The following is a 26,007-nucleotide window of genomic DNA, read 5'->3' on the forward strand; positions in this document are numbered from 1 at the left end:
AATAGTTCACTCAATTATTAACATTCTGTCACCATTTACTTCAGTTGACAAACCTTTATGGGTTTCTTTTCTGTTAACACAAAAGAAGTTATTGTGTAGAATGATGGAAAACAATAACCACTGACTTTCATAGTGCTTGTTTTGTTCATTAATCTTTTTTCTTTTGGGGTGAACTGTCACTTTAAGGAATTTTTTTTCTTGTATTACCTCACTCCTAATACTGTACTCATTCACTGCCTATAGTTATTTCGTTTATTACGTATTCTATTTTGTTATATAAATTGTATTTTGTAATTCGGTCTCACACTTGATTCTGAAGCTATACAGTACATCTGTCTCAGAATGGTGTTTTTTTTATGTTGATATATCTTCTATGGCAATTCATTACTTTTTTTATAACTGTCTTTTTATTTTTTAGGGGTTTTATCACCTTTAATTTGGATAAGACCTTGGAGGTTACAAAAAGGAAAATATTGGGAACAGAGAGAGGGGAAGGGTCAGCAAAGGATCTTGAGCAGGGAATCAAACTCGGGTCGCCATGAGCACCATGGTCCTATTTATTCATTCATTTTCCTTTGGCTTAGTCCCTTTATTCATCAGGGGTCGCCAAAGCTGAATGAACCGCCAGCGTATCCAGCATACGTTTTACACAGCGGATGCCCTTCCACCTGCAACCCAGTACTATGAAACACGCATACACACTCAGACAAACTCATACAATGGCCAATTTTTCCATTCACCTACACCTTTGGAAACCGGAGCACCCTGAGGAAATCCATGTGAACACGGAGAGAACATGCGAACTTCACACAGAAATGCCAACCAGCACAGCCAGGACTCGAACCAGCAACCTTCTTGCTGTGAGGCGACAGTGCTAACCACAAAGCCACCATGTCACCCTGTACCAACTTTATAACTGTTTTAAGCTTTGGCAGAATACAGGCTATATTCCTTATGAACTTCAGATGTTTTCGTACAGGCTACAGCATTTTCCTGTGAGATTGGGTTGTCATATAGCCTGATATAGCTGTGACATCCCAAAATCATGTTGGTAGAATCTTATATTTGTATATTAAGCAGTAAGTCTTTGAAAAATAGTCAGCAAAAATATAACAAAGAGAAAGTTTTCTTTGGTATTTGAAATCCTTTAAATTTGCAGATTTTTTGTGTGTCCTTAAACAAGGGGACAGATTTAGTTTACAATGCTTTTGTCCTTGATAAAAAAGAGGGCACTGAAACATCTTATGATTCTTCAATTAATAAACACAGTTTATAGGATCATATAAAAAAGTTGCCTACATTCATTCACATTTATCAAAACATTCTTCTGGGATCATGTTAGATATTTCAATAATTCTCAGAATGTATTAAAGTAAATATGTCGATCAGACCAACAGAACAGACAAAGAAAAAGAGGGAGTTGCCAGGAATGATTGTGTAAAGATAAAGAAGAGATGGGAATGCAGTTGGTATAATAAAAGGGTAGGTCTGGGGTTATACGGCTCTTGCTTTACAGGTTGTACTGTGAAAATTTCAATTCAACAATAACAACTATGAGAAGTTAAATACAAAAACCTAGACTCACTAGCAAAATTGTTTGGACGTGTGTATCCTTTTGTAATTGCACTTGTTTACATTCATACATAATTAAAATTGAGTATTGTAAGCCAGAAGCATGTGTTGAGAAGGTTTGAATTGAATTGTTACCATTGTTTTTTCCCTTTTCTTTTGCTCTTTGAGAGTCAGGCATGTTTGCCAGAAGGCATCTGCTCATTGACAGTTTAGCAGAAAATTACTCCAAATGAACTGCAACCTGGTAGTCCTACATTGAGATTAATCTGTCCTCATTTCTAAATTATGTAAAATTCACAACACATTTGTCACATTTGACAAAAGTCTTTTCATCGATCATTGATCAGTTGTAAGAGCAACAAATAATAACTTGACTTTTAGTTGATCATTTGAAAAAGTGGCAGAATTAATCATCTGTTGAACTGCATCCTAATCATCACAAATACTGCAGAAGGCCTACTGGAACCCACATGGACCCAAGAGTCTCATAGAAATCAGTCACGTTTGGTGAAGGAAAAGTCATGGTTTGGGGTTACATTCAGTATGTGGGCATGCGAGAGATCTGCTGAGTGGATGGCAACATTAACAGCCTAGACTTTTGTGCTGCCCATTACAATACAAACCACAGGAGAGGGCAAAGTCTTTAGCAGGATAGCTGTCCTTCTCATACTTCAGCCTCCACGTCAAAGTTCCTAAAAGCAAAGAAGGTCAAGGTGCTCCAGGATTGGCCAGCCCAGTCATCAGACATAAACATTATTGAGCATTCAAGTGGAGTAAGATGAAGGAGGAAGCATTGAAGATGAGTGCAAAGAATCTTGATGAACTCTGGGAGTCCTGCAAAAGCGCTTTCTTTGCCATTCCAGATGACTTTATTAATAAGTTATTTGAGTCATTGCAGAGATGTGTGGATGCAGTCGTCCAAGCTCATGGGCGCCATACACAATATTCATTCTTTTTCTACTGCACCATGACCTTATATTCTTTACCGTACATTATTTCTCTTCAGTGACAGGACTTTTGTCTAAGCAAAGTCAAACCTTACTGTTCTAATTAAATAAATAAAAATCAAGACACGATCATATTTTATTTTGGTAAAATAAGCGTAGAGGCCTTTACCTTTCAGCCACTTCTGATACCAAATGATCAACTACAACTAAAGTTATTATTTGTTGCTCCAAAAGCTCGGATAGGTGACCAGACTTTTGTCAGGTAGAGTATTTTACCTAATCTATCTTGAATTTAAAACTGAAGCAATTTTAAGCTTCCAAATTTTGATTTAGGTTTAAATGAGAATTAACCTTGTGTGTTATTTTTAATATTGTATAATAATTATTATACAAGATAAATATAAAGTAAATATAATAAGCTCATTATACTTATATTTTTGTTAATTATTTTAGGCAAGATAAAAAATTGCGAAAATCGCGACGCGATTAAAAATAAAGCATAATGATTGGATTATAGCAGATCGGCGTAAGTAAAGACGCCTGTGATTGGACACAAACAAAGCGACGGCTGATTCTGATTGGACAATTGAATAGTGAACTCTTCAGTGTAATGAAACAGGTCACCAGAAGTTCTGTGGAAAATGTCGGAGACAGCGGTAACGTGTAAAATCTGTGGCTCACCGTACACTTTACCAGGTAATAGACAACAAACTTTGTGGGAATATCTAAAATGTGTTGTACTTTATTACACATTTCATTCTTTTTATCGGTAATCTTACACGCGGCCTTTTGACGACTCCCGACTTTAATGAAGGCTCCAGTTTCCATGCGTTATTATAAACAGCAATAAATCGTGATAAACATTATCGAAATGCGACTGTGAACACTGTTAGTTTTACAGTAGTTCTGGTGAATTATGCTTTCTCCTTCAGAAGATGAAGCTGTGGGGAATCTGCCGCACGTGCTGTTGTGTGGGCATATCTTCTGCTGCACGTGCCTGCGCGCGCTCCAGTCCCAGGGCAACGTCATTACCTGTCCAGAATGTCAGGTGAAAGATCATTAAATAAAGTAACTATCTGTAAATATTGACTTGAATGTCAGTTTGTTCCTCTAACAATGTCATCGTCTGAAAGAGCAGTGTGTACAGTGCTGTATTGTAAGTGTGACAGTTTTATTTTGAACATAGCCACTTGACATTTACTTGAAAAGCATACATTATTGCATTAACCTGCTAAAAAAAGCTCTATCTGATGGCACCAGAGATGTCAGCAATGTAATGACATAAAATGTTATGCTATGGGAGTTTTGTGTATTAACCATGAAACTAAATGGTTCATAAGCATTTACAAATGCATAACAGCCAAAACACAAGATGAATATATTTACTAACAGGCAAGATAATTTGAAGTAACTGGATGAGCCTGTTATCTGAAAATAGCATACGCTACCTTGGAATGTCGTGAATTAGAAACAAGCACTTCAGTGAGCCATAAAAGTTTAATAAGACAACTTGGGTCATGTACTTTTCCTGCAAGTTAGGCATGTTCGTCATATATAGAGAAGCACATATGAACATATCTGACAGGCGTTTAAAGGAATGGTTTACCTAAAAATGAAAAGGAAAAAAAAAGACTTTAAAAAAATGCTAAAAACTGGTAACTTTTGATTTTCATTGTATTTGTTTTTCCTACTATGGTTGTCAATGGTTAACAGTTTCCAAAATTCTTCAAAATATCTTTCATTTGTTTACAAAACATCAAGCTTTGGAACCATTAGAGGATGAGTAAATAATGAGTACATTTTCTTTTCAGGTAATCTATCCTTTTAAGTGGCACAAAAATTGGTCCAAACACTTACTGTTAATATAGATACTGGTGACATGTTGGCATCATGTTTCAGTACCCAGTACTGATCATTACTAAAGATTTATCCCTATCTTTATTATTTTAACCAGTGATAAGAATCCCTCCAGAGTCCTGCTAGTTTAGGCACTGATTTGAAGTGCTGTTTAAATGGCAATTATTATTACATTTCATTTATGTGGAATTGATGGTGGGGTTAATTATCGGTTTATATGATGGAAAATCTAGGAAAGTAATGAAATTTGACATGGCATTTTTCAGGCTCAGAAAAGTTTTGGAAAAACAGAAAAACCCACAAGGTTTGGGAAAAGTCATGGAAATTACATTTACATTTAGTCATTTAGCAGACATTCTTTTCCAAATGGACTTAAGCTGCGGTCACACTAGAGCTTGTGCTGGAAAAATTCTGTCGTGCGACGCTGCGACAAGGGGCAGGGTTAAACAATATGATCAGACATTAATAAAAGTTAGCGATTGCTCCAAATATAAAGTTTCTTATTTTAAACAATCTTCTTTTGGTCTTGTGCAATCACCTGATGTGAATTCGCAGGTAAGAATTCGCCAAGCTTGAACTTTCGAATGCAGTGAAATGTTCAACTTGTCGCACTCGCTTGCATTTCTGGTCTGTCGCATTCGCATGCCTATGAATGGAAGTATATGGAGCGAAAAGTGCAGTGTGATCGCAGCTTTATAATACAAGTAGTTTCACCTACTATTACTAGGTAACAAACTAAGATTATCTAAGATTAGTTTGACAATTATCTGTATGCTGGAATGGAGGGTAGTGGTTTTTACTTCCTTTCTTGGCCAAAACATGCCATAAATTTAACATAAATTGAAACTATTGTGTGTTTAATGATATGCTGTTATAAATTTAAACTTTTCTTATGATGTACCACGTATATGTAGACATTACATGAAACATTAGGTCATGAAAATTGAGTCCTGGAAAAGTCACAGAATTTTTGTAGTAAACATGTGTCTGAACCCTGAGTTATGGAGCCTTTTCTGTTTGTTTTAATGTAGATGGACACCAGAACTAGCGAGGAAGGAGTTGATGGTTTAGAGGTGGACAGCAGAATCATTGGCCTCATCTATACAGCACGCATGAACACAAAGAAAGGGTAATTACTGTCAAAACTCTAAACTGCTGTGGAGTTTTGGTGATCCACTCTTTAAGTTCACTTTTAGTATGCTTTTTTAAAATTCGTTTGACTCTTGAAAAATAGCAACTGCAAAATGAAGGTTTTCATCATCAGGCACTCAGGAGACAAGTGGAAGTCCCAAAAGTTTAAGAGCCCACCCTCATCTGCAGCTGTCCACACTGAGGAGAATGCAGAAGGGGTACGAACACATTACACTTGCAGATCTCATTTCAGAGCAATGTTACAGTAATGTTTGTGTATGCTTGTTCTTGTGTAGAAGCCAGATGTAGTGAAAGTTTTGGATGAAGCTCTTACGAAGGCAACAGAAAATCTTAACCAACTTGATAAACTTCACCAGGTAAAATTAAATATCTTTCCAGAGCAGAAGTCATTTATTTGACTTATTTGATGTGTGCCTATCGTTATTTTAAACACTGCAATTTTATATTAAAATAAGATTATAATTAATAATAATTTTTGTTTAACGGAGGCTTGTATGTATAGTATGTGTATTCAGTATGTGATATTGCTTACCTGTGATGCTTGTTTTGCACAGACTCTTGCCAATGGTGTTCATGGTCAGCTGAGGAAAGAGAGATCTCGAATCATCAGAGAGATTGATGAGGCCGTTGAAAAAGCAAAGAGCATTCTGCTAAAAAGGTATAGATGAAGAGTATTTTTTACATTTTTGTTCTCTCTGTTATTAAGGGCATAAACTGAGTTGGAACATTTTTGTGGTGTTCTGTAGGTCACGGACAGTTTTCAGACTTGTAATGTTTCTTATTGTCCATTTTGTAGGCGGTCTATGTTGGTGTCAACATTGAGCTCTGTGGATCTTCTCTTCTCGGGCGGGCAGATGGAGTGTAAGAGAATAGAAGAGAGAATAAAGGAGCTGCGCACAGCCATTCAGAAAGCACGACATGTGCGTCAGGTTCCTTCTCTTGAGACCTACTGCGACCTAGAAAAGGTAATGCTGTACTACTGTACAAAAAGATGTTGTGAAAGTTTATCACTTTAGGTTAATTAATTTCTGTTCTTACAAGTCATATTTTCTGATTATTCATAATATATGTATTAATTCTGGTACTTTTACCATAAACCAACATATCTACCATTTAAGTTGTTATTTCAGAAATAGTTTTTTCTTGGTGGGGTAGTTAAAGGGATTATAGTGGGGTGTTTTATCCCAAATTCAGCATGGAATGAATCTTTTGAATCTTTAGAAAGATTATTTGTTGGTGCGTTTCAGTTGCAGTTTTATTATATCCGCTAAGTGTACATTTTTATAAAATGTCATAATTTCATAAAATGTCTTGCTAAAGATGTGTATTGTGTAGGTCTGAAATAACATAAGAATGTGTTTTACTGGCATCAAAAACAAGCCCACTTTAAATGATTAGTGTTTCTTTTGAGTGTGTTTACATGCACAAAATGAACAAAGAACTATCAAAAACCGTATTATTCCTGTAACTTATGTGTTTACGTGTTTTTACATGTAACTGTGTTCCAGGTAAAAAAATTTAGGTAATATGATTACATAACATGTTTATTGAGCATGAACATTTATGTAAATGTACTCATTTACACATCATTCAATCCTTTGCATCATTTGTAAAAAAAAAAAAATCAGATATTAATGTAATTAATATCATCTTAAAATGAGAAATGTCTTGTTAATGTGGTTAAAGTGTTCTGTACATTCTTTTTGAGGTGTGCTTTTTTTAATTGATTTAAGATTTTGGAGACGTTGCACATTCCAGTAGATCTTGAGTCATACGACATGAGCTCTCTGACGCTGCGTTCAGGACTCAGGTAGAGGACCATTTTACACAGCCAGTCTCATAGCTCAAAAATTCAATGGATATAACTAATAACTAATTTATATAATATATATTAATGACTAATTAACTGTTTTTAAATGCATACAAACATAAAGGTAAGTAAGAAAGTCATTTTGTGTTTTTTGTTTGTTCATTTCCATAGCTGCCATCTTCAGGTGGATGGTTTTACTGAAAGTGTGAAAGTCTTTTTAAAAATCACAGATACCGATGATAACTGGTAAGTGCTTATGTAATGCAGTTACAAATTGCCATTCAATGTTTTTTTTGGTGATCAGTTTTTAATGTAATTCAATTATCATGACAGTATTGTAGAGGAAATTACAGTGGAGCCTTTTCAACATGTTGTGAAGAGCGGTGTTGAGATGTGGGACAATTCCAGTCAATCTGTTCAGGGAAAGGCAGATGCCATTCCCAGAAAGTCAAATAACACACGCAGGTTCATGGAAAAAATGATGGAAGACACTTGTCCAGAGATAGCGGACACACGTGTGAATGCAGGGCTTGGTAAAATATATTTATAATTGTTAATTGTTTTTTATGTACTGTCTGTTTTTATGTTGTGTTCAATATGATGAGATTATATATTTTTAGGACGCAATTTGCCAGTTCATGAACCAAGGCGCATGGAACGGTACAACAAAGGCTATAGAAAACAACGCAGACCACAGTTTGAAAAACCCACAAATCCACAGCCTAAATGTATGTCTATGTGTGTGTGTGTATATATAAACACTGGCAATCAAAAGTTTGGAGTAATTATAATTTTTGTAAAAATGTTTTTTATGTTTTTCAAAAGAAGAATCTTTCAGCTTTTTATTTATTTTTAAAACATTCAACAATTAATTTATTGAACATACAGTTGTACCAGTAATATTTGTGATATTATTAATTTTATTATTATATAGGGATGTAACAATATTGTAAATGCTGTCATAGCGCAATAATAATTTTTTTTTATATTACCGTAGGCGCATGACTCAATAAATCTATATTTCTGAAAAAAGTTTGCTTAGGCGAATGAAGCGAACGAGAGGTAGCAGGAACTACAATTCCCATCAGCCTAGGCGTGGCCATCATCCTTTGCGGTCTGTTGTCACTACAGATCCAGTATTGCGGAAATGGAGTGTGTTGCTAGTAGCGGGGAAGCAAAAGAGCTGGAAATGATCGAACCTAAGGCGGGTTTTAAATCGGATGTGTGGAAGAATTTCGTTTTTTTTCTAAAAAGATACGAAAAAGGATAAAAGGTGACAGACAAAGAAAAAAACAATATGCAGGCACTGCCAGACTGTGGTGAAATATAAGTCGGGGAATACGACTAAAAACAGTCATGGGGACTGCAGAACACGGCACACTTGTTAGATTGATGCAGACATTGACTTGTACCGAAAAGAGACCTCTATCTCACTCATGGCTTGTCCTCTCAAGTGGTGGAAAGACAATGCACAACGTTACCCACTGCAGTCAACCTTGGCTAAATCATATCTTTCTGTCCCAGAAACCTCTGTCCCAAATGAGAGGGTTTTTTTTCTGTTGCAGGGGACATGCCCAAAGATCCCAGCTTTTACCAGATTATAGTTATATGATAATTTTCCTTAAAAAAACCCATCTCTATCTAAGTGAGTGAGTGATTAAATGTTGAATATGATGAGTTTTCAACAGTACTAAATTGACACTTTATTTTTTTAATATAGTTTAATAGTTTTTTGTTATTAAAATTTAAAAATTGAAGTTCCTGTTTCTAAACTTACAGATGGATGGCTAATTTGTATGTCATTGATATGTTCAGTGCTAAGGTAAATAAACACTTTTGGCACTTTTTTCGAGTCTTTTCATTAGTTTTGTTTTTTCTGTAAATTATTCAATAAATACGGTACCGTGCCATTCATACCGAGGTATTATCGTACCGTGAAATTCTGATACATGATCTGTTACATCCCTATTTTTATATCATTATTAACTTTATACTTGTTTTGATAAATTATGAAGTGTAGTTTGATCCTGTAATGGAAATGCTTAATTTTCAGTAATTATTATTCCAATCTACAGTCTACATTCAACATCTAAAAAAAAATCCAAGCTTTTGATCTCCATTTGATTAATTTCTTTCTTTTTTTTTATATAGTGGTGCAGTATGTTGTGACAACCCACATTGTAAACCCAGGACATTTCTATGTGCGTTATATGGCAGAACACAAGTTAGGCCAAAAGTTAACCAAAAAGATTAGTGAGTTCTGCTCTGGGGAACGTAGCTTCTTCACTTTCAGTGATGAAATCACGACAGGTTTGTGCACTTTATTACTTGATTTTAGCTAATAATATACTAATGATGTATGATAGTCATTCAAAAATCTGTGGTTAGTGAAATTTTTAATTTTTTATTTTACTCTTGCTTACAGTGTTGCCTGATATAGCTGACTTTACCAGCCCAAAAATTGTCCAAAAATGCCCAAAATATTACATAAATATTTTGCTTAATTTTTAATTTATTCAGTCATTTTCTTTTCGGCTTAGTCTCTCTATTCATCAGGGGTCACCACAGCGGAATGAACTGCCAGCTAATCGAGCATATGTTTTATACAGTGGATTCATTTCCAGCTGTTGCTTAGTGTATTTTATCACATCTGAAATGTTTCATGTCTGTTCAATATTGTGTCATTATACATTTTCATAATGTCTGTTTGCTAATAAAATGCACAGTTGTTGGTTATATTTGTATAAATGTAACCATCATGCTTCATAAAATGTTGAAAAATAAGTTTAAAGTGCTCAAATTTAATAAAGTGAACGTATAGACAATGCTTTCTAAAGAGGATAACTAAATAGATATCTAGTAGTGACAGCCTGATTGTGTCATCCATGTGTGTTCACAGGCTCTCTGCTGTTTATCAGTTGGAAGGATGATATGTGGTGTAGGGTAAAAGTGACCGAGCTCTTCCAGAAAGAGTGTTTCCAGAGTGTGACCAAATGTCTAGCTTCAGAAGTTTCTCGTCTGTGCGTTTACTTCTTGGACTATGGCTTCTTTAAGGGCTTCTCTATCCCAAGGTGAGATTTAGCACTGTAAAACAATTAGTTGCTTAACATGTTAGGTCTGAGTATCGTCTCTGCATTAAAAAAAGTGATAAATCTGAACCTGGATCTAAAGAAAAGTGACCAGCACCAGTCGAAATGTGTGTCCTTTGCTCATGGTTTGCTTGCTTGACATTACTTGCTTTGTATTCTGGAAAATATGATGACGTAAATTTATCCGTCTCTTCATTTGTTCTCTTTGTCTATCTCAGTGATGGAGGTTTAAGTGGGCTTAATGAGTGTCTACGGAGGCCTGATGGAATTACTCTCATTGAAATGGCTAACTGGGCTCCTCTCGCAATCAAATGTTCCCTTAAAGATATCATTCCTGCAGACCTGGTAAGAGCTGTAGATATTTATTATCTGTTAAGGTCTTTGTACACTAAAGTCCAAAATTTTCATATGCAATTTTTTTTGTATTCATATGCGAAAAATTCATCACATAAACAAACCTTGCACATTAAGTCCGATGCATATTAAATAACCCATTACAAAAAAACTAAACATTTCAGAGACAGTTTAAGCAGTGGTACTTTGTTCTCTTCTATTCTCCAAAGTAGAAAAAGAAAGAGGAATATGCTACATATCGTGTTCATCCAATACTGCATTGAGGAAGGAGAGATCAGCTCATTATCAAAGAGCTGCACTGGATTATCCCAAATTGCTAAGTTTATTTCAGAAAAATCAGTGGAATTTTGATACATTGCTTGTAATACTTTACACATTCACATGCGTAAACAAATCCTGAACAGAGACTGGCAGTACCTATAGATGAATTACCAACCTACGTCACACAGGTTCCAGGTTGCAAAAAGAGACCGGGTTCGCAAACATGTTGTGTTGTGCAGTAGGATGCCAAATTCAAAAGTCCAAAAATAGAAAACTTAACTTTTACCACACACCAAACTGCTTTAAATGCCAACTGCAGATGTCTTTGGCTAAAAGGGAGCTGAATGGAGTGAGAACCTAATTAAAAATGCTCGACTCTGCAGTTTTTATTTCATATCAGGTAATGCCGGGTTCAGACTGCATGATTTTCAAAGTATTCGTGTGTCAGATGTTTTCACACTGCATGACTATCTGGGCTAGCATTTTGTCACTACTTTGTTTACACTGCAATATGAATGAACGACGGGGTTTCACACTGCATGACTTTCAATAGGAAGAATTGCTCTGTCTAAACATCTTACAACCAAAGACACGTAGTATATCTTTTGTTATTAACTACATAATGAGAAAGAAACCTTTCAATGGGGTAGAAAATGTTTTGCTCACCTGGGTTTGAAGGGAATTAGCAATTTCTCCTCAACTTTTTTTTCTTTTTTTGACCCGAATGTGATATTGCGCAAATGACACATCAAGCAGACACGGGTGATTCTGCTAAATTTCTGCTAGTTTTTCCTCCATTTCTTGGGTCCAAATAAACGGAAAATAAGCGCTTTTAACTTCTCCCCTAACCTCTTGCTGGCCTGCAGGTACCCACGCTGGTGAATGCTGCTCTCTCATTGGCTGTAGGTGATCGCAGATGTTATTTTCACTTAAAACTCATTTTACACGGCATGATTTGAATCCCCTACAGCTCCAGATATTTAGTACGCCAAATGTCTCACGAGCATCGGCGACTCATCTGCGATTTTCTCAGATCGCGTCTTTGATAGTTCATACTGTGTGATTGTCACCCGCGTGCACCAGCACCGATTTGCCTGTGATTTCAGGCATTTGACGGCGATTTCTTAAAACCTGTGTGCGAGTCAAAATCGGGGTTAAAATTATGCAGTCTGAACTCAGCATTAGTTCACTCTATGCTGAATCATACACGTTACTCGTTTTTGATTTCAGTGATTTCAGCAAAAACTGTTAAATATGATTAATAAAAATTGCCGGCACTGAATGATAAGAATGAAAAGTAAAAGTGTAAGTTCACTGTCAGAAAGCAGAACTTTTGTTTTCCTTATTGATAATTACCCAGGCCTTGTATAGCTCTACATAGTGTTGAATCTGGTAATCAAGGAACATTATTTCTTTCACATGACCACACTGAACAAAACTGTTGGTATCCAAAGACTTGTAGGTCTTCAGCTTTTGTCTTGTTAAAACACTTGCAGCTTGCAATTAGCCCTGTTAGATGAACGCCGCTTACTTTAGCGTTAAGTTTGCAGAATCACTGTACTTATCACTGGGTGACAAGCTGTTATAATACACTGAAAGCATTATGAAAATATTATGTGTGTGTGTGTGTGTGTGTGTATATATATATATAATGTATGTATATGTATGTATATATATATATATATATATATATATATATATATATATATATATATGTATGTATGTATGTGTGTGTGTGTGTGTAATCAATATAACTTTTTTCTAAGACAACAACAAACTCTGTATCGCATTGGATATCATTCCCTCGCTGTAAATGCTAGCGCTCCCGTTTTTTTGTGCTGCGTGCGCATCCTGAATGTTTACAAACATGGTAATTCGTCTATAGACATTATAATAGATGGCGGCTGCTTTGACTTTTCGAAGCAACGAACTGAAAGCAGACCATGCTTTCTGTTATAATGTCTATGAGCAGTACATCAAATGGATGGTCACACACACACACACCAAACAGCAGCAGACCAGAGGTGCATGAGTCACCAAATCTGTCTGCCACATTCTGTCTATATTTTATGCACTGTGTTTGTCATAAAGTTATCTGTAGCTCAAATGACAGCATTCTGCAAAAATTACAGATGAAAATTTCGGATTCATTCAGTGTACAATAACATTTTATCTGACTACATGAGCAGTTATTGGACTATAATTGTGTTAAAGCTCAGTTAAACTACATTTTAGATGGAGAAACTTCTTTTTTTATAAAGAAAAAAATGAATGACTGCCATCTAGTGGTGCAAAAGGAAATTGTTTCTAATTGTGAGATACCTACCTACCTATCCATACCTACCTACCTACCGACTGAATATGAATCAGTGTGTGGTTTGGGAAGTGTTAGGTTATTTTTGTTTTTATGGTTGTCAGGTGAAAGGGTGGAGTTCAGAAGCAAGCGAGGAGATGAGGAATGTGCTGCGCAATGAGACTGCAGAGATGCAGGTGTTCGGTGAGGACGGAGATGCACTGTTAGTGGATCTCAAGAAAACCTCAATGGCGGATCTAAAAAAAAACTCAATGGTGTCTCTGCGTGAGCACCTAGTGTTCATGGAGCTGGCCAGGTGTGCAATAGTCCTATCTGGAGCTGGCAAATACACCCATACTTCACATGCCAGTTTTTTATTTTTTTATTTGATTAGTTAAATAAAAACTGATTAAATGAAATGTGTGTGCAGATTCTACTGTCCGGTGATAACCACTGGCAGTGCACCTCTGCTCTTCTACCCTTCAGTTCAGCCCTCACTCAATGTAGAGGTCAATGCTATGGTTTCTCATGTTAACACACCATCAGATTTCTATGTACAACTAGTAAGTATTAATAAAACACATTATTATTATTATTAGAATTATGAATATATATTATATAAACAACAGAAAGAGATTTACACACTCTTGATGAATGCAGGTTGAAAATACAGAGTACCCGCTGTTGCACTCGAAGCTTCAGGACTGTTACAACCAGCCCAAGTCAAACAACGAGTGCCAGGTCTACTGCCCTTCTCTCTCACAGGCCTGCGTCGCTTTCCATGACCAAGAATGGTCCAGGGTTCAGGTCACAGGTGTGTTGATGTGTGTATACAGATTATCGAATATTTCCAACAAAAAATAAAAGACAGTTAGTGATTAAAAAAATGTCTTTATATCTCAGGGTTCCCTGGTGGCCGAATGGTGGAGGTTCGGTTTGTGGACTTTGGCTACAAAAGAACTCTCTCTGTGAAAGATCTGAGACATATAAAGGATGAGTTCTTTGTTCTGCCAGAAATGGTATGTTTGAAGTGTGTTGTACAGCGATTCTTAGTTTTATCAATCACATTTACACACTGCCTCCAAACTTTTGTCTGCCATAAAAAATGGATCAGAAGAGTTTTCTATTAAAGCATATCAAACACAAATGAAATTTGATGACACTTCTAATAAATAACATGAGAAAGTCTTTTTTTATTTGTTTCTAGGCTTTGTGGTGCAACCTGAACGATGTGATCAGTTCTCAGGAAACATGGGCTAATGAAGCCTGTGAAAGCTTTAAAGAACTCGTGGAGGGCAAACTTATGACTGTTGTGGCTAAAAGTAAATTTACAGCAACATGCATTAATGCACAGACATCTGAAACAAATCAGTGCTTTTAATCAAATCTGCTAGTTACTAGGGCTGCACGATATTGAAAAAAAAACAGACATTGCACTATTTTCTTTTTATGCTGTTTACATTGTGATATGAATAAAATTTCACACGATAACTTTAGAAACTATTCATAAAGAATGAATCATTTTCCTTTGATTGGGATTTTGTAGGTGAGTTCATCTGCATAAAATACAAAATTACCTAAAAAACCAATTAAAGCAATGAAAACAATTGCACATTGATAAAAATTACATAAACAGCATTTGATGGACTTTGGTGGTGTATTAAGGTACAGAAAATCAATAACCAAATGTAAAATAACTAGTGAGAAAGTCTTTATTATATAAATAAACACGTTTTATTTTTTTTTAAGTGGCAGACTAAATAGTTTAAGTTCACTTGAAATCTTAGTCACAGGCCTTTGACTTTGATGTGAAAACATAAATATTTCACACCATTATATTAGGGTTAAACTTTGCAATCACATCATGTGCTCTGAACAGTTTCCTGGTTAATTACAATTCCAACTTGACATTGCACATCCTGCGATGTGTCCATTGCATATTCGAACATTGCGATATCGATGCTGAAACGATATATTGTGCAGCCCTACTAATTACGTTTGTCATTTTTGCATTCGATTTGCCATGACACTGTTGTGTACTGTTTATTTTGACTTGTATCACTCAATTTTATTCAGAGAATGTACCGAGCTCCAAACCAGTGCCTGTGTGTCTGTTTGAGATCAGCGACGATTGTACTGGAGCTAGTATTGGAGATGAACTGGTCAAAAAGGGTTATGCAGTTTACAATAAAGAGTAAGTCATCTCAAATTTTTTTCCTTCTTTCGATTATTATTTTTTTCTTTCTTTCTTTCGACTTTATCCACATGGGGAAAATTATCTTCACCTCATAATTGAAATTTAAAAGCTGCACTTTAATATTGAAGGGATGAAAACAATCTTCATTAATGGCGTGTGCTTTCTGTTTAACAGTATTTTGATAAAACAAATTCAGTTGTCTTTGTAGTTTAACTACAACGGCACTAGCAATATTAGCTTATTTAATTGGCAGTAGTCCATACAAGATAGTCATGTCAAAACTCAAAACCCTCTGAACCAGATTAATTCTTATATACCATCTTATATACCATCTATAAACAAATAAGTTCTTATATACAGTACCATCTTCAAAAAATCTTCAAATACTGGCTAAAAACTTATTAAAACCAGCTAATAACATACAATCTCTGCTAAGCTGTAAAGTCCATGTCATTCCATGTTTATTTCCTCCTGTTTTATCAGCACCCAGGTCAGAGATGCCCAGCCCTTGGAGACGACCTCGTGGGACCCTCCATTTGAGGAGGAAGCACTGCCTGTTGTGATGACTCCTTCTTCTGCTTCTGAAGAGCTAAAGCCCAGCCTGAGTCTGCCAAGCTGTCTCAAAGACATCAGAGTTCGTGTGACACACGTCACTTCCCCTGGAAACATCTGTGTGCAGCTGCTGCAGTTCGACAACCAGCTGAAGAGGTTTCTGATTCTCTCAAACCATACTGTACTTCAAAGTACTTAAATACAGCTTTACATGACTGGTTGATGGTGTCTAATCCCAGTCATCAAGTGTGTTTGATGTTGTAACACGATGTTTGCAGAATCCACGACACACTGAAGAATCTCTTCTCCAAGTCTGAGCCACAGGAGATGCAATGGGAAGCCGAGATGTATTGTGCTGTCAACAACACTGGGGTTTGGGAAAGAGGACAAGTGTGTAGTGTGTCTACTTGTGGTGTTGCAGAGGTATTTGTTTCCATAGTTGAATAAGCCTACAAAGAAAGGGCTTTGCTGCTCATTTATTAATTTGTGTTTTCATAGGTTTTGCGCTGTGACTTTGGTAATACAGTCAAACTCCATGTAGACAACCTCAGACCCCTCCATCCTGATCTGATTGGATCTTTCTTGCTGGAATGTAACCTCAGTGGTGTGAGGTAATTGTGATAGAAGACCTTTTCTTTCTCTACTTTACAGTCAAGGTTTCAAGTCTTGGAAAGAAAGAGATTGAAGAAAATAATGTGTAGTTTCTGAGCTCATTTGTGGGGACCATGTCCGGTGTGTTGTGCAGGTGACTCAACGTTAATTGGCCTCACCGTGCCTTTTGGCCAGAAAAAAATAATAATAATAAAATAGGATTTCTTCTAATGTAGGGAGGAAAAGACAAAGGCTGCGTTTACCCTGCAGATCTTGATGGTTAATTCTGATTTTGTGTCTGTATATTTTTTGACGACCCGGTTACATTATCTATCAACCATGACTCGTATCTGATTGACTGCATTTACACCATACACTGCAAAGATGCAATGACCAGTAAAAAAAAGCGGGGGATGACTGACCGCTGATAAAAAAAAGTGTTCTTTTCTCCATTCCTGTATTTAATCTGTTCATAGGGTTTACTTTTTTTGTCAAGTTGTTTTACTATAGTTTATGACAGAAAAGTTCTCATCTGGCCGCCATCTTTTAATCTAGGCTTTTTTTAACCCAGTAGGTATCTAAATGTAATTTCTTTGGCGTGGTTTATGCATGTAATGTATGCATCAGTTTTAGTTTAGTTTATATTGTTTAGATGTTGCTCTATCTTGTTAACATGCTTAAATACTGGTGCTACATTACAATATAAAAGCTTTTTTGCCCTTTATATGAGATTAAGGGTTTAGGAAGTTTGAAGTGTGTTTTGAAATGAAAGCGTCAGAGTTGATGTCATTTGCTATGTTTTTTTTAATGATGTGCGACTCACTTTGACAGGTTAAAAATCTGATCCAACTGCTTACACTGCAGACACGAGTGCACAGATCCGATTCATATCGAATTAATTTCCACATATGAACAAGGCCTGAATCTGATTTGAGTAAATCGGAATTCATGTGATATGTGATTTTTATTTTATTTTTTTTCCCTGCTTACATGCACAATGGTCATATCCCATCTGTGCCACATTGGAGAAAAACAAAAATGGAATTGGGTCATTTGAACTATGCAGTGTAAATGTAGCCAAAATGTAAAGCTTCATTTGTCTACACTGACATAAATATTTTTTACATTTTGACCATTTAACTTTTCTTACTTAATTTTTTTTCTCTCTTCAACTGTCAGGCCTGCTGGTGGTCGCTCCACATGGACCGCCACAGCATGTGACTTCATCTCTCACTACTTGACCGGAGCCATGGCTTTAATGGCTATAAAGGTTAGAGTTAATGTAATTTGAAAGCTTGAATCATGGAAAAAGTTAACTGTTCCTGTTTCTGAGTCTTTATTTATATTTATTTTTTGCAGGAGCCTTCCACCAGACCAGTGTTAGTTTCTTTGTTTTGCTCTAATCGTGCTGGTCAAAATGTCAGTTTTGCAGATTTCCTCATCAGTGAAGGACTTGCTCTGAAGGAAAGAAAGTAAGACAAATATGTCTTTCATAAGATCGTGGGTTAATTTCAGGCCCATTGTATATTCAATGAAACAATGTTCCTAGGGCTGAGATGGTCTTTTCAGAAGAAAGTGTTTTGGTTACGGAGCCACAGCCAGTCATAAGCCCAACACAGACTCCACCCACACCCAGCCGCCGCATCAACCCACCACCAGAGAGGGTGAAGACCCACTCGTACCCTCCTCCAGAGCTGCCGCCCTGTGGACACATTCTTATGAGTATCTCTGCCGTCTCAGAACAAGGTGTCATTTATGCAATGACGCATCAAGCAGGTGTGTGCAGTTTTATTTCATAATATATAAAAATGACTTCAGTTCAGAACATATTTCACCCTGTGCCATTTTCAGTGACTCGATTGCAAGTGATGATCTGCTAAGATGCATTATGTTCCTTACTTGGTATTAGCTTACTTGTGACTAGTTGTGTTCAGAGTTTTATCTAGACCCTTCCATATTTTGTAATTTTGTAAGGCTGTTTTCACACCAGAAACGACATGCTATCCACGCGTAATTTGCACCTAAATAGACACGTGAACATTTTGAGTTAACTCGTTTCATTCGCGCGTCAAATCTGCTTTATTCGCGCATCAACTTCACTTCAGGATAGACACAGATTCGCATCATGGGCAAGGCTCTGTCTGCTCAGTGACTCTAGGTTTGTTGCTAAATGGCTTGCTTGAATTTTATTGAGACAATAACTGTTTATGTGCTTTATGAAGGCTGAACATCAGCGTCGATTTGTTTGGATCCGTCCACGGAGTGCACACAGTCATTCGCGATGCCTCATTCGTGCCTATCGCGCCGCAGGATGTCTATTCACGTCTTTGCATTGACTTAACATGTAAATCACTCATGCTTGACACTTCCGCGTCTGGTGTTAATGCATAACTCTTTCATTAGAATTCTCTGTACAATTGAATACAGGTGTTATGATACACCTATTGTTTATTTTGAACTATGGTTCAATTCATATTGAATTCAGCATGTTTATTTGGAAATTAACCCTCAAAGAAAATCACTCTAATCCAGTCAGGCTTACGCTGGAATAGCTTGTTGCAATATGGCTAGAAACATGCATAGGGAGTGTGTTCACAGAAGCATTTTTGCACAGCTGATTTTAAGCAGATCTGTGATGCCCACAGAAAACAGCTATGGACACTTATTAAAAGCACACAGAGTTCCATAAAATATATATATATATATATATATATATATATATATATATATATATATATATATATATATATATATATTTTTTTTTTTTTTTTTTTGCATGCGTTTTGAACTAGTACAATATTACAACATTTTTTTAAAAGGAGCTGTTTTTGTTTTATATACTACTAAAACACGCCAGAAGATGGGTTCAGTATAGCTTTGTTCAAAGTAAAGAAGAAAATCATGCTTTTATAAAAAAAAAATAAAAGATTTCTTTCTTTTTGCTGTATTAAAAACGTGCTGTAGGACACCACTGTGTCATATCTAATAGAACTTTTAGTTTTGTTAATCGTTACATCTGTACTATTAAATGTTTTTTTTGTACCAAACAATCATAAACAATCCAATCAGATGCATTTTCATCTACCTCTGGAAGTTATCATATACTAACCTTTTTCATTTGAAATTAGTAATAGTGGCACTACAAAGTTAGTGAATACTTAAAAGTTGTTTATGTTGTTGTTGAATGACATTAAAATGTTTTTTTCAGTATCTGTCCTTCTTAAAATCCCACATTTTTTCCTTTGTGTTTAGTTTGTGAATTTGATCGGTTACGAGAGCGTCTGCAACAGCACATTAAAACCCTCCCGAGACAGAAGAACTACAACTGGAAAGGAGTTTTGGGCTGTGCTGTTATGGGAACAGACATGTTCTGGTACAGAGGTCAGGTGCAGGAGGTTATTGGAGGACATGTGAAGGTCAGTGGGCTTTCATTGCATTTTTCAACTCAATGATTTAAGAATTTTAAATATCTGCATATTAAATGCTCTGACCAGATTTAAGTGGTTAAACACCCTGGGTGATTTTTATTCTCACCAGTTTTTGATATATTGGTTACAGGTTCGATATGTGGATCAGGGACTGGTAGAGAGTATTCCCGTTTGTCACGTGTACCCGATGGTTCTCTGCGAGGATGTGCCACAGCTCTGTGTGCCTTGTCAGATAAATGGAGTCTTACCGGTGAGTTGATTTTGAATTTGATAGTATGCTATGTAAACTGGGCAACAAGATGTGCACTTGCCAAACTTGTGTCATTTTACTTTCTAGCTATGATATTTGTTAAACACTTTTAATATAAACTAGGGATGCTCATAATAAATAATTCACCGTTAACCGAAAGTGTGCATTTTAACTGATTAATGGTATCAGTTAAACAATTAAAAAATATTATTATTGTATTTTTTTATATTGGCTGTATAAATCAGCAACACGTATTTGTAACTCGCGGGACAGGTGCAACCACACGTGCCTACAGATGATGCAAAATGAAAGAAGGATTTTGCTGGTCACAGTTTGACAGTCAAGTCAATGCCAAACCAGCGCAAATGCTGATTGCCTCTGTCCTCGATCTGCGTCATAAACTCCTCCATTTGTTTGCACAATTGGAAACAAGCCGGTCACAAGTCAGAGCGTTATTGTCTTTCATCACAAGCAGTAGATGCTCATGAACCGCGAGTGAGAGAGGACATAAAAGCACACAAAATCTTAGGTAAAATCAGATGCTGAACATAATCTTTAAATAAAAACTTGTTGACGGAGGTTTATAATATAAGAATAACAGCGGCCCATAAATTAAATGCATATTTTCTGTGGAGCGATTCAATTTGAGAATGCGTGCTATTTTTATTTAATGGAAGAAAAAAGCATAAGATGGAAAAAAAAACAGCCTATGCTGGTTCTTAAAGAGGATTCAGTCAGTGTTTTCGTTTTGTAATCTACCTTTGTAATTTAGGTGAAAAATATCTAGGGCATTTTATTATTTTTATTTAGTTTATTTAGTTTTTTCTATGCTGTTGGAAACTCTGCATGCGCATAAAGATATTCTGTTGTTAATATGTTCACATGTTAAAATAAATCAGTATTTTTAAATGCAATGTTTTTAATGTTTCAGACACAAAATAGACTTGTGAATATAATTTTTATATTTATATATATATTTTTTTTTAAATAACCCAAATAATCATTTAGGCATTTTTTAAATAGTTATTTTGGTTAATACATTTGATGTAATATTTGTGTGATTTCCATAATTTATATGCCAATATTTATATTTTAGCCCCAAATCCTCAAAAATAAAATGTAAAGATATTTAAAAAAAAAGTTCAGAAAGAAAATTATGCATGCTTCAGAATCATTAGTAAATAAGCAGCATATTTGTAATATTCAGTGTTTTTATTTTACTGAAAATGGTCCCAAATGCAAAACAAATAATAATGGTCAGACAAAGATAATTATATACATATAAAGAAATATGACAGACAGTTCATTAGATTGTTTATTCTTTTTGGTGTTCCCTGTTTAGCAATTTTGCAAAAAAGAAAAAAAAAATGATTGGGCTTTTAGACAACCAGTAAATGTGGGTTTTAATGATTATGGAAAAAAAGCTTAATTTTCACTGTGTGTATACTGCAAAAATGTATTAGTGTTGAAAATAATTTTATGCATATGATTCAATTGTCAGAATTTTAGCAAGTAATCAGGTTCTAACTGTTATAGATTGGCAAAGGATGGCAGTGGGATGCAGTGGTGCTCATGAAGGAGTTGCTACTTGGACGTTCAGTCAATGTCCAAATTATGGTACAGTGAATTTACACATACTTATTAACATCTACACTACTTCATGTATCGGCAGAACTTACTTAAGTAAACTTGTTGTTTTTTAGGAACACCCAAAGGATCCATGTGGCTGTGTTACGGTGGAGATAATGGTGGATGGCATGGCACTTAGCAAGATAATGGTTCACCATCAATATGCCACGTTTGACCCTGCCATCAGCAGCCAGGAGGTCTGAAAAGTGCAGATTAGTAATAAAGGCGAGTTGTATTATTTGTGTTGTAGATATTGACACTGTGTTTCTGTGCAGGATTATGTGGTTAAGCCTCCTATGCCAGATTTGGATGACTGGGATCTAAACACAGAGGTAGAAGTTTCATATAGTTCCTGAATTTTTGGTCAGTTTACATATTCAGCCATTATAGATTGATCAAAGCTGGTTGAGTAACAGTATAGTTTGTTTTTAGGGGTTGGAGGAGCAACCGCCTGTCCTAGGGGTATATAAAGAGCTTCATATTCCTAAAGAAAGAAAACATTTTCCTGCCAAGGTCAAGCATATCCGCACGCCAAATGAGGTATGTGGTTAGTTTCACCATCAAATGTTTTAGTCTGGTTTAATAATGTAAAAAAATCCTCCATGAAGAATTTGAAATCTCAATGGAATATATAGATAGTTTCTTTTGTTCAGTCTAAAAAAGGCAAAGCCCCTATAACACATCTGTCTATTACATAATCAACAGAGACCAATGGTGGTTTTCAGCCATTACCAAACAGAGCAAACTTTTTCCAGAAAGTTCTTTTTGGAAAATGAAACAAATTCAAATGACATAATATATTGATTTGAAATAATGCCATAGTCTGTTCTTCTCTTTTACTTGAAGTATATTGTGGCCTCTATAGTCGGTTACTACTGTATATGTTACTAATATGTGTGTTTGCAGGTGTTCCTGTGTGTCCTGGACAAGAGTCTGTGCAAACTGGAGCAGGATGAGAGTATGGAGGAAACTCTTGAACAAGTGAATGAGAATATTGAAAATCTGAGCCTGCTGACAGACTTCCCCATTGGTGCTTACATTTACCATTTGGTTATGGTTCATTTCATTGTGTGAGAACTTTGTGTGCATGCATACCTATTATACAAGTTTACTTAAACTGTGTATTATACTCTTTCTTTAGTTCAAAACACTGGGATTGGCTCTAATATGCCTGTGATTTAATAGAAATTAATTGGTTGGGACAAAGGATTTAATGTGTGTTTGTTTGCAGAGTGTCTCTGTCTGGCCGAGTACAGTGATGGTAAATATTATCGTGCGAAAATTCTGGGATTTTCTGAAGTCACTCCCTCTGTCAAGCTACTTGTGAGACATGTTGATTTTGGCTCGGATGACATCATACCATTGCACAAGTAAATCTACATGTTTTACAGCTATTGACTATTGATTTGCTGCATGTTTGTGTAAGAAATGTGAAAAAAGATGAAAACCCTCATTTTTGTGAGAACAGAAAAAAATAATCCAAATTTGGCTCATTTTGTATTATCACAAGTCTAAATCGAGTCTAGAATATGCTTTTTTTTTAGATGGCTAAAAAAACCTGTAAATGAAGTGTTGTCAGTAGGGTTAATTGCCTTTTTCCAGCCCTGATCTCATTAGCATATTAGTAGCATGAAAAGTGTGCAAATGAAGTATTGGAGTCAGAACCCGTCCTGCCACTGGACCACCTTTAAAATGTTACCTAGCCATTTGTTAAACAATAGGCACAGCCGTGCTTTGAACTGAGATGTTTTAATGTCACACCCTAGCTATAATTTTGGTAATTTAGAACTAGATTATATAAATTTATATTTCCACAATGCATTAGCAAAAGCAGTGGGGATCAGTACCTACATCTATCGCTTTATATTGTATCGTTTATCATAAGTGATGCTCTGTCTGGGATGCTTGATGACATACTGACAACAGGCTATCCACGGGGTCTTAAAAAGTCCCAAATCTCAAAGACTAAATTTTAGGCCTTAACTCTTAAATTTACTGAAATGTTGTGTGCAGGTCTTAACTTTTATTTATTTATTTTTTAACAGCTCTTAATTTTCCTGTTCATGTATAGCTACCCAATTTGGCCATAACACTCATACAACAATCCCAATTTAAAAATGTATGTAAAAATAGCATTTTTACTTTATTTACGGTTTTAATTACTTTCTGTACAGTAACAGTTTGAAACGTTCTCCATTTATTTACTGCTGAGGATACTGAGCCAACCTATATTTTTATTACTAAATTATTATCATTGTATTATTAAATGTATTACATTTATAAAAAAATTTCCAAATGGGATATTAGCAATTAGCCTTGTATAAGTCTACAATTTCATTCATAATGGGCTTAAAAAGATCTTTAAAAGTTAAATTTTACTTGGTGAAACCTGCAAAAACCCTGGACAAAGACTAGCATGTTTAAACATTTATTTTAAATATGTTTTGTTACAGATTGCGACAACTCCCTGCATCCCTTCACCATTTCCCATGTGCAGCTGTTTACGTCAAGTTGGCAGGCTTCAAACCAACAAACGTGTCCTCGGATTTGGAGCGGATTCCTTATTCCCTCGATTGGACTATGAAAGCCATGATGGAGATGATCGACTTGTTGAACGGAGAGCTCACTGCGGTGGTCACTGTACGATCCATTTGCTTTTTGCATTCGCTTAAATATTTCCAGTCATGTCTTGCATTTTTGATAATCAGATGCTGATTATATCATTCTTGACCACTTTTAAAATTTGGATTGGGAGTAAATTCATTTACTGACACAGGTGTAAACGGGACCTAGATGTCAAATAATAATTGGGGACAATTCAAAAGTGTGTTCTGTATACACAAAGTGATGTTCTATAAACAAATTTCAGGAGGAGCATGCACAGAAGTTTCAGCAGTTCTAACACAGTACTGACAATCATTCTATTATCCAATCAGCATTAGACCAAACCCCTATAAATACCAAAAGTCATCCTACCTACATAGTCTCATGACGTAAGCATCCCTCCACCAACCACCTCATCTTTTAAAACATTATTTACCCCGGGGAGCGTTCTAGGGCTAGGCTTGACACTTTACACGAACCCCAATGTCTATTCCTTTCCTGATAGAGGAAAAACATGAGTTGGGGTGTTTTCCGAGCTCAAAGCCCTCTCCCTGCACAGCATGCCAAAATATACTTTAGCCTTTAAACATCTGTAAGTGTGAACTTATGAATCTGCATGAAAGCTGGTGTCAATCTGTTCAAATGTGCAATTTTAGGCAACCAAACCACAACTGACTGTGCTGCTGTACAATGCGGATGGGACACTTGTCCACACACCTCTGGTGGAGAAAGGTCTTGCTGATTATGAGTAACTCTTAAAATGGTAAGTGCCTAAGTGAATGGATATCAATGAAGTCAATAAGTCTGAACATAGGTTAATTCTTTGACTTATTTTCAGTTTCTGCAGGATGTGCTTGTGATGCTGTTGAACGTCAACTTGGAAGCTTTTAAAGACAGCAGTACAATTATGTTTGGGGTGTTGTCTCATTTTATGTTCAAGTACGTGAGGTTTTATGCTACTGTATTTGTGCAGTTGTTTTGTGTTATAATATTTGGCCAGTTTTATTTTATGTTAAATATTTTATTGTTCAAGTTCATGACTGCTTTGAAGAAATCCTAAGATTTTGTTGATATTTAAAGCCTCTGTATGTCGAGCAGAGCTGAAGTAAAACTCTTATTAACTGACTTGCTGAGGTGTTTGTTATAAATCTTTTTTTTTTTTTGCATAATAACATTAATCATATTATGGTGAACAACCAGAGCAGACTTTTAAAATTCTTCACATATCTTCACATATTACAGTGACTTGTTCCAGTGTTTCCTCTAGGATTTGTTCCAGCTGTGGCGGCGGGCCTTTTACACAAATCTACCATCTACCTATGGCGTTATTTCAAATGGCAAATGGCGTGAGCGCAGTATTACAAGTCGAAATCGCATTTATGTAATACGAACGTGAATCTCTTTGCTGGCAGATAACGCAC

The 26,007-nt window shown here is 35.9% G+C and overlaps 1 protein-coding gene across 2 annotated transcripts; it reads left to right on the forward strand.

The window, feature by feature from the left end:
- Positions 1 to 3,129: 3,129 nt before the first annotated feature.
- On the forward strand, positions 3,130 to 25,711 carry rnf17 (ring finger protein 17). 2 transcript variants are annotated; one of them, XM_087267903.1, is made up of 37 exons: positions 3,130 to 3,215; positions 3,452 to 3,567; positions 5,408 to 5,505; positions 5,641 to 5,725; positions 5,804 to 5,884; positions 6,083 to 6,186; positions 6,325 to 6,493; positions 7,262 to 7,338; positions 7,510 to 7,584; positions 7,672 to 7,871; positions 7,959 to 8,066; positions 9,490 to 9,648; positions 10,238 to 10,409; positions 10,646 to 10,772; positions 13,461 to 13,651; positions 13,766 to 13,898; positions 13,996 to 14,149; positions 14,239 to 14,354; positions 14,543 to 14,657; positions 15,412 to 15,529; positions 16,016 to 16,240; positions 16,363 to 16,507; positions 16,583 to 16,695; positions 17,855 to 17,945; positions 18,035 to 18,147; positions 18,225 to 18,451; positions 19,928 to 20,091; positions 20,234 to 20,353; positions 21,890 to 21,970; positions 22,057 to 22,179; positions 22,258 to 22,314; positions 22,415 to 22,522; positions 22,889 to 23,012; positions 23,214 to 23,352; positions 24,436 to 24,622; positions 25,243 to 25,349; positions 25,425 to 25,711. In XM_087267903.1, exons 1-36 carry the CDS (start codon positions 3,161 to 3,163, stop codon positions 25,336 to 25,338), a joined length of 4,566 nt encoding a protein of 1,521 aa, XP_087124029.1. In that variant the 5' UTR covers positions 3,130 to 3,160; the 3' UTR covers positions 25,339 to 25,349; positions 25,425 to 25,711. The 2 variants fall into 2 exon arrangements, with proteins under 2 accessions (XP_087124029.1, XP_087124030.1); XM_087267904.1 differs by lacking the exon at positions 9,490 to 9,648.
- The last annotated feature ends 296 nt before the right edge of the window (positions 25,712 to 26,007 follow it).

The sequence above is a fragment of the Danio rerio genome, chromosome 9 (assembly GCF_052040795.2).
Source record: "Danio rerio strain M-AB ecotype USA chromosome 9, GRCz13ab, whole genome shotgun sequence".
Lineage (NCBI taxonomy): Eukaryota > Metazoa > Chordata > Actinopteri > Cypriniformes > Danionidae > Danio > Danio rerio.

What these genes read in the sequence shown, in the direction of transcription:
- rnf17 (XM_087267903.1), top strand. Translation starts at nt 3,161, where the DNA reads ATGTCGGAGACAGCGGTAACGTGTAAAATCTGTGGCTCACCGTACACT. An exon ending in TCTTTGTTCTGCCAGAAATG is followed by an intron (nt 14,355 to 14,542) that starts GTATGTTTGAAG and finishes ATTTGTTTCTAG; the next exon opens with GCTTTGTGGTGCAACCTGAA. An exon ending in TGGCTTTAATGGCTATAAAG is followed by an intron (nt 17,946 to 18,034) that starts GTTAGAGTTAAT and finishes TATTTTTTGCAG; the next exon opens with GAGCCTTCCACCAGACCAGT.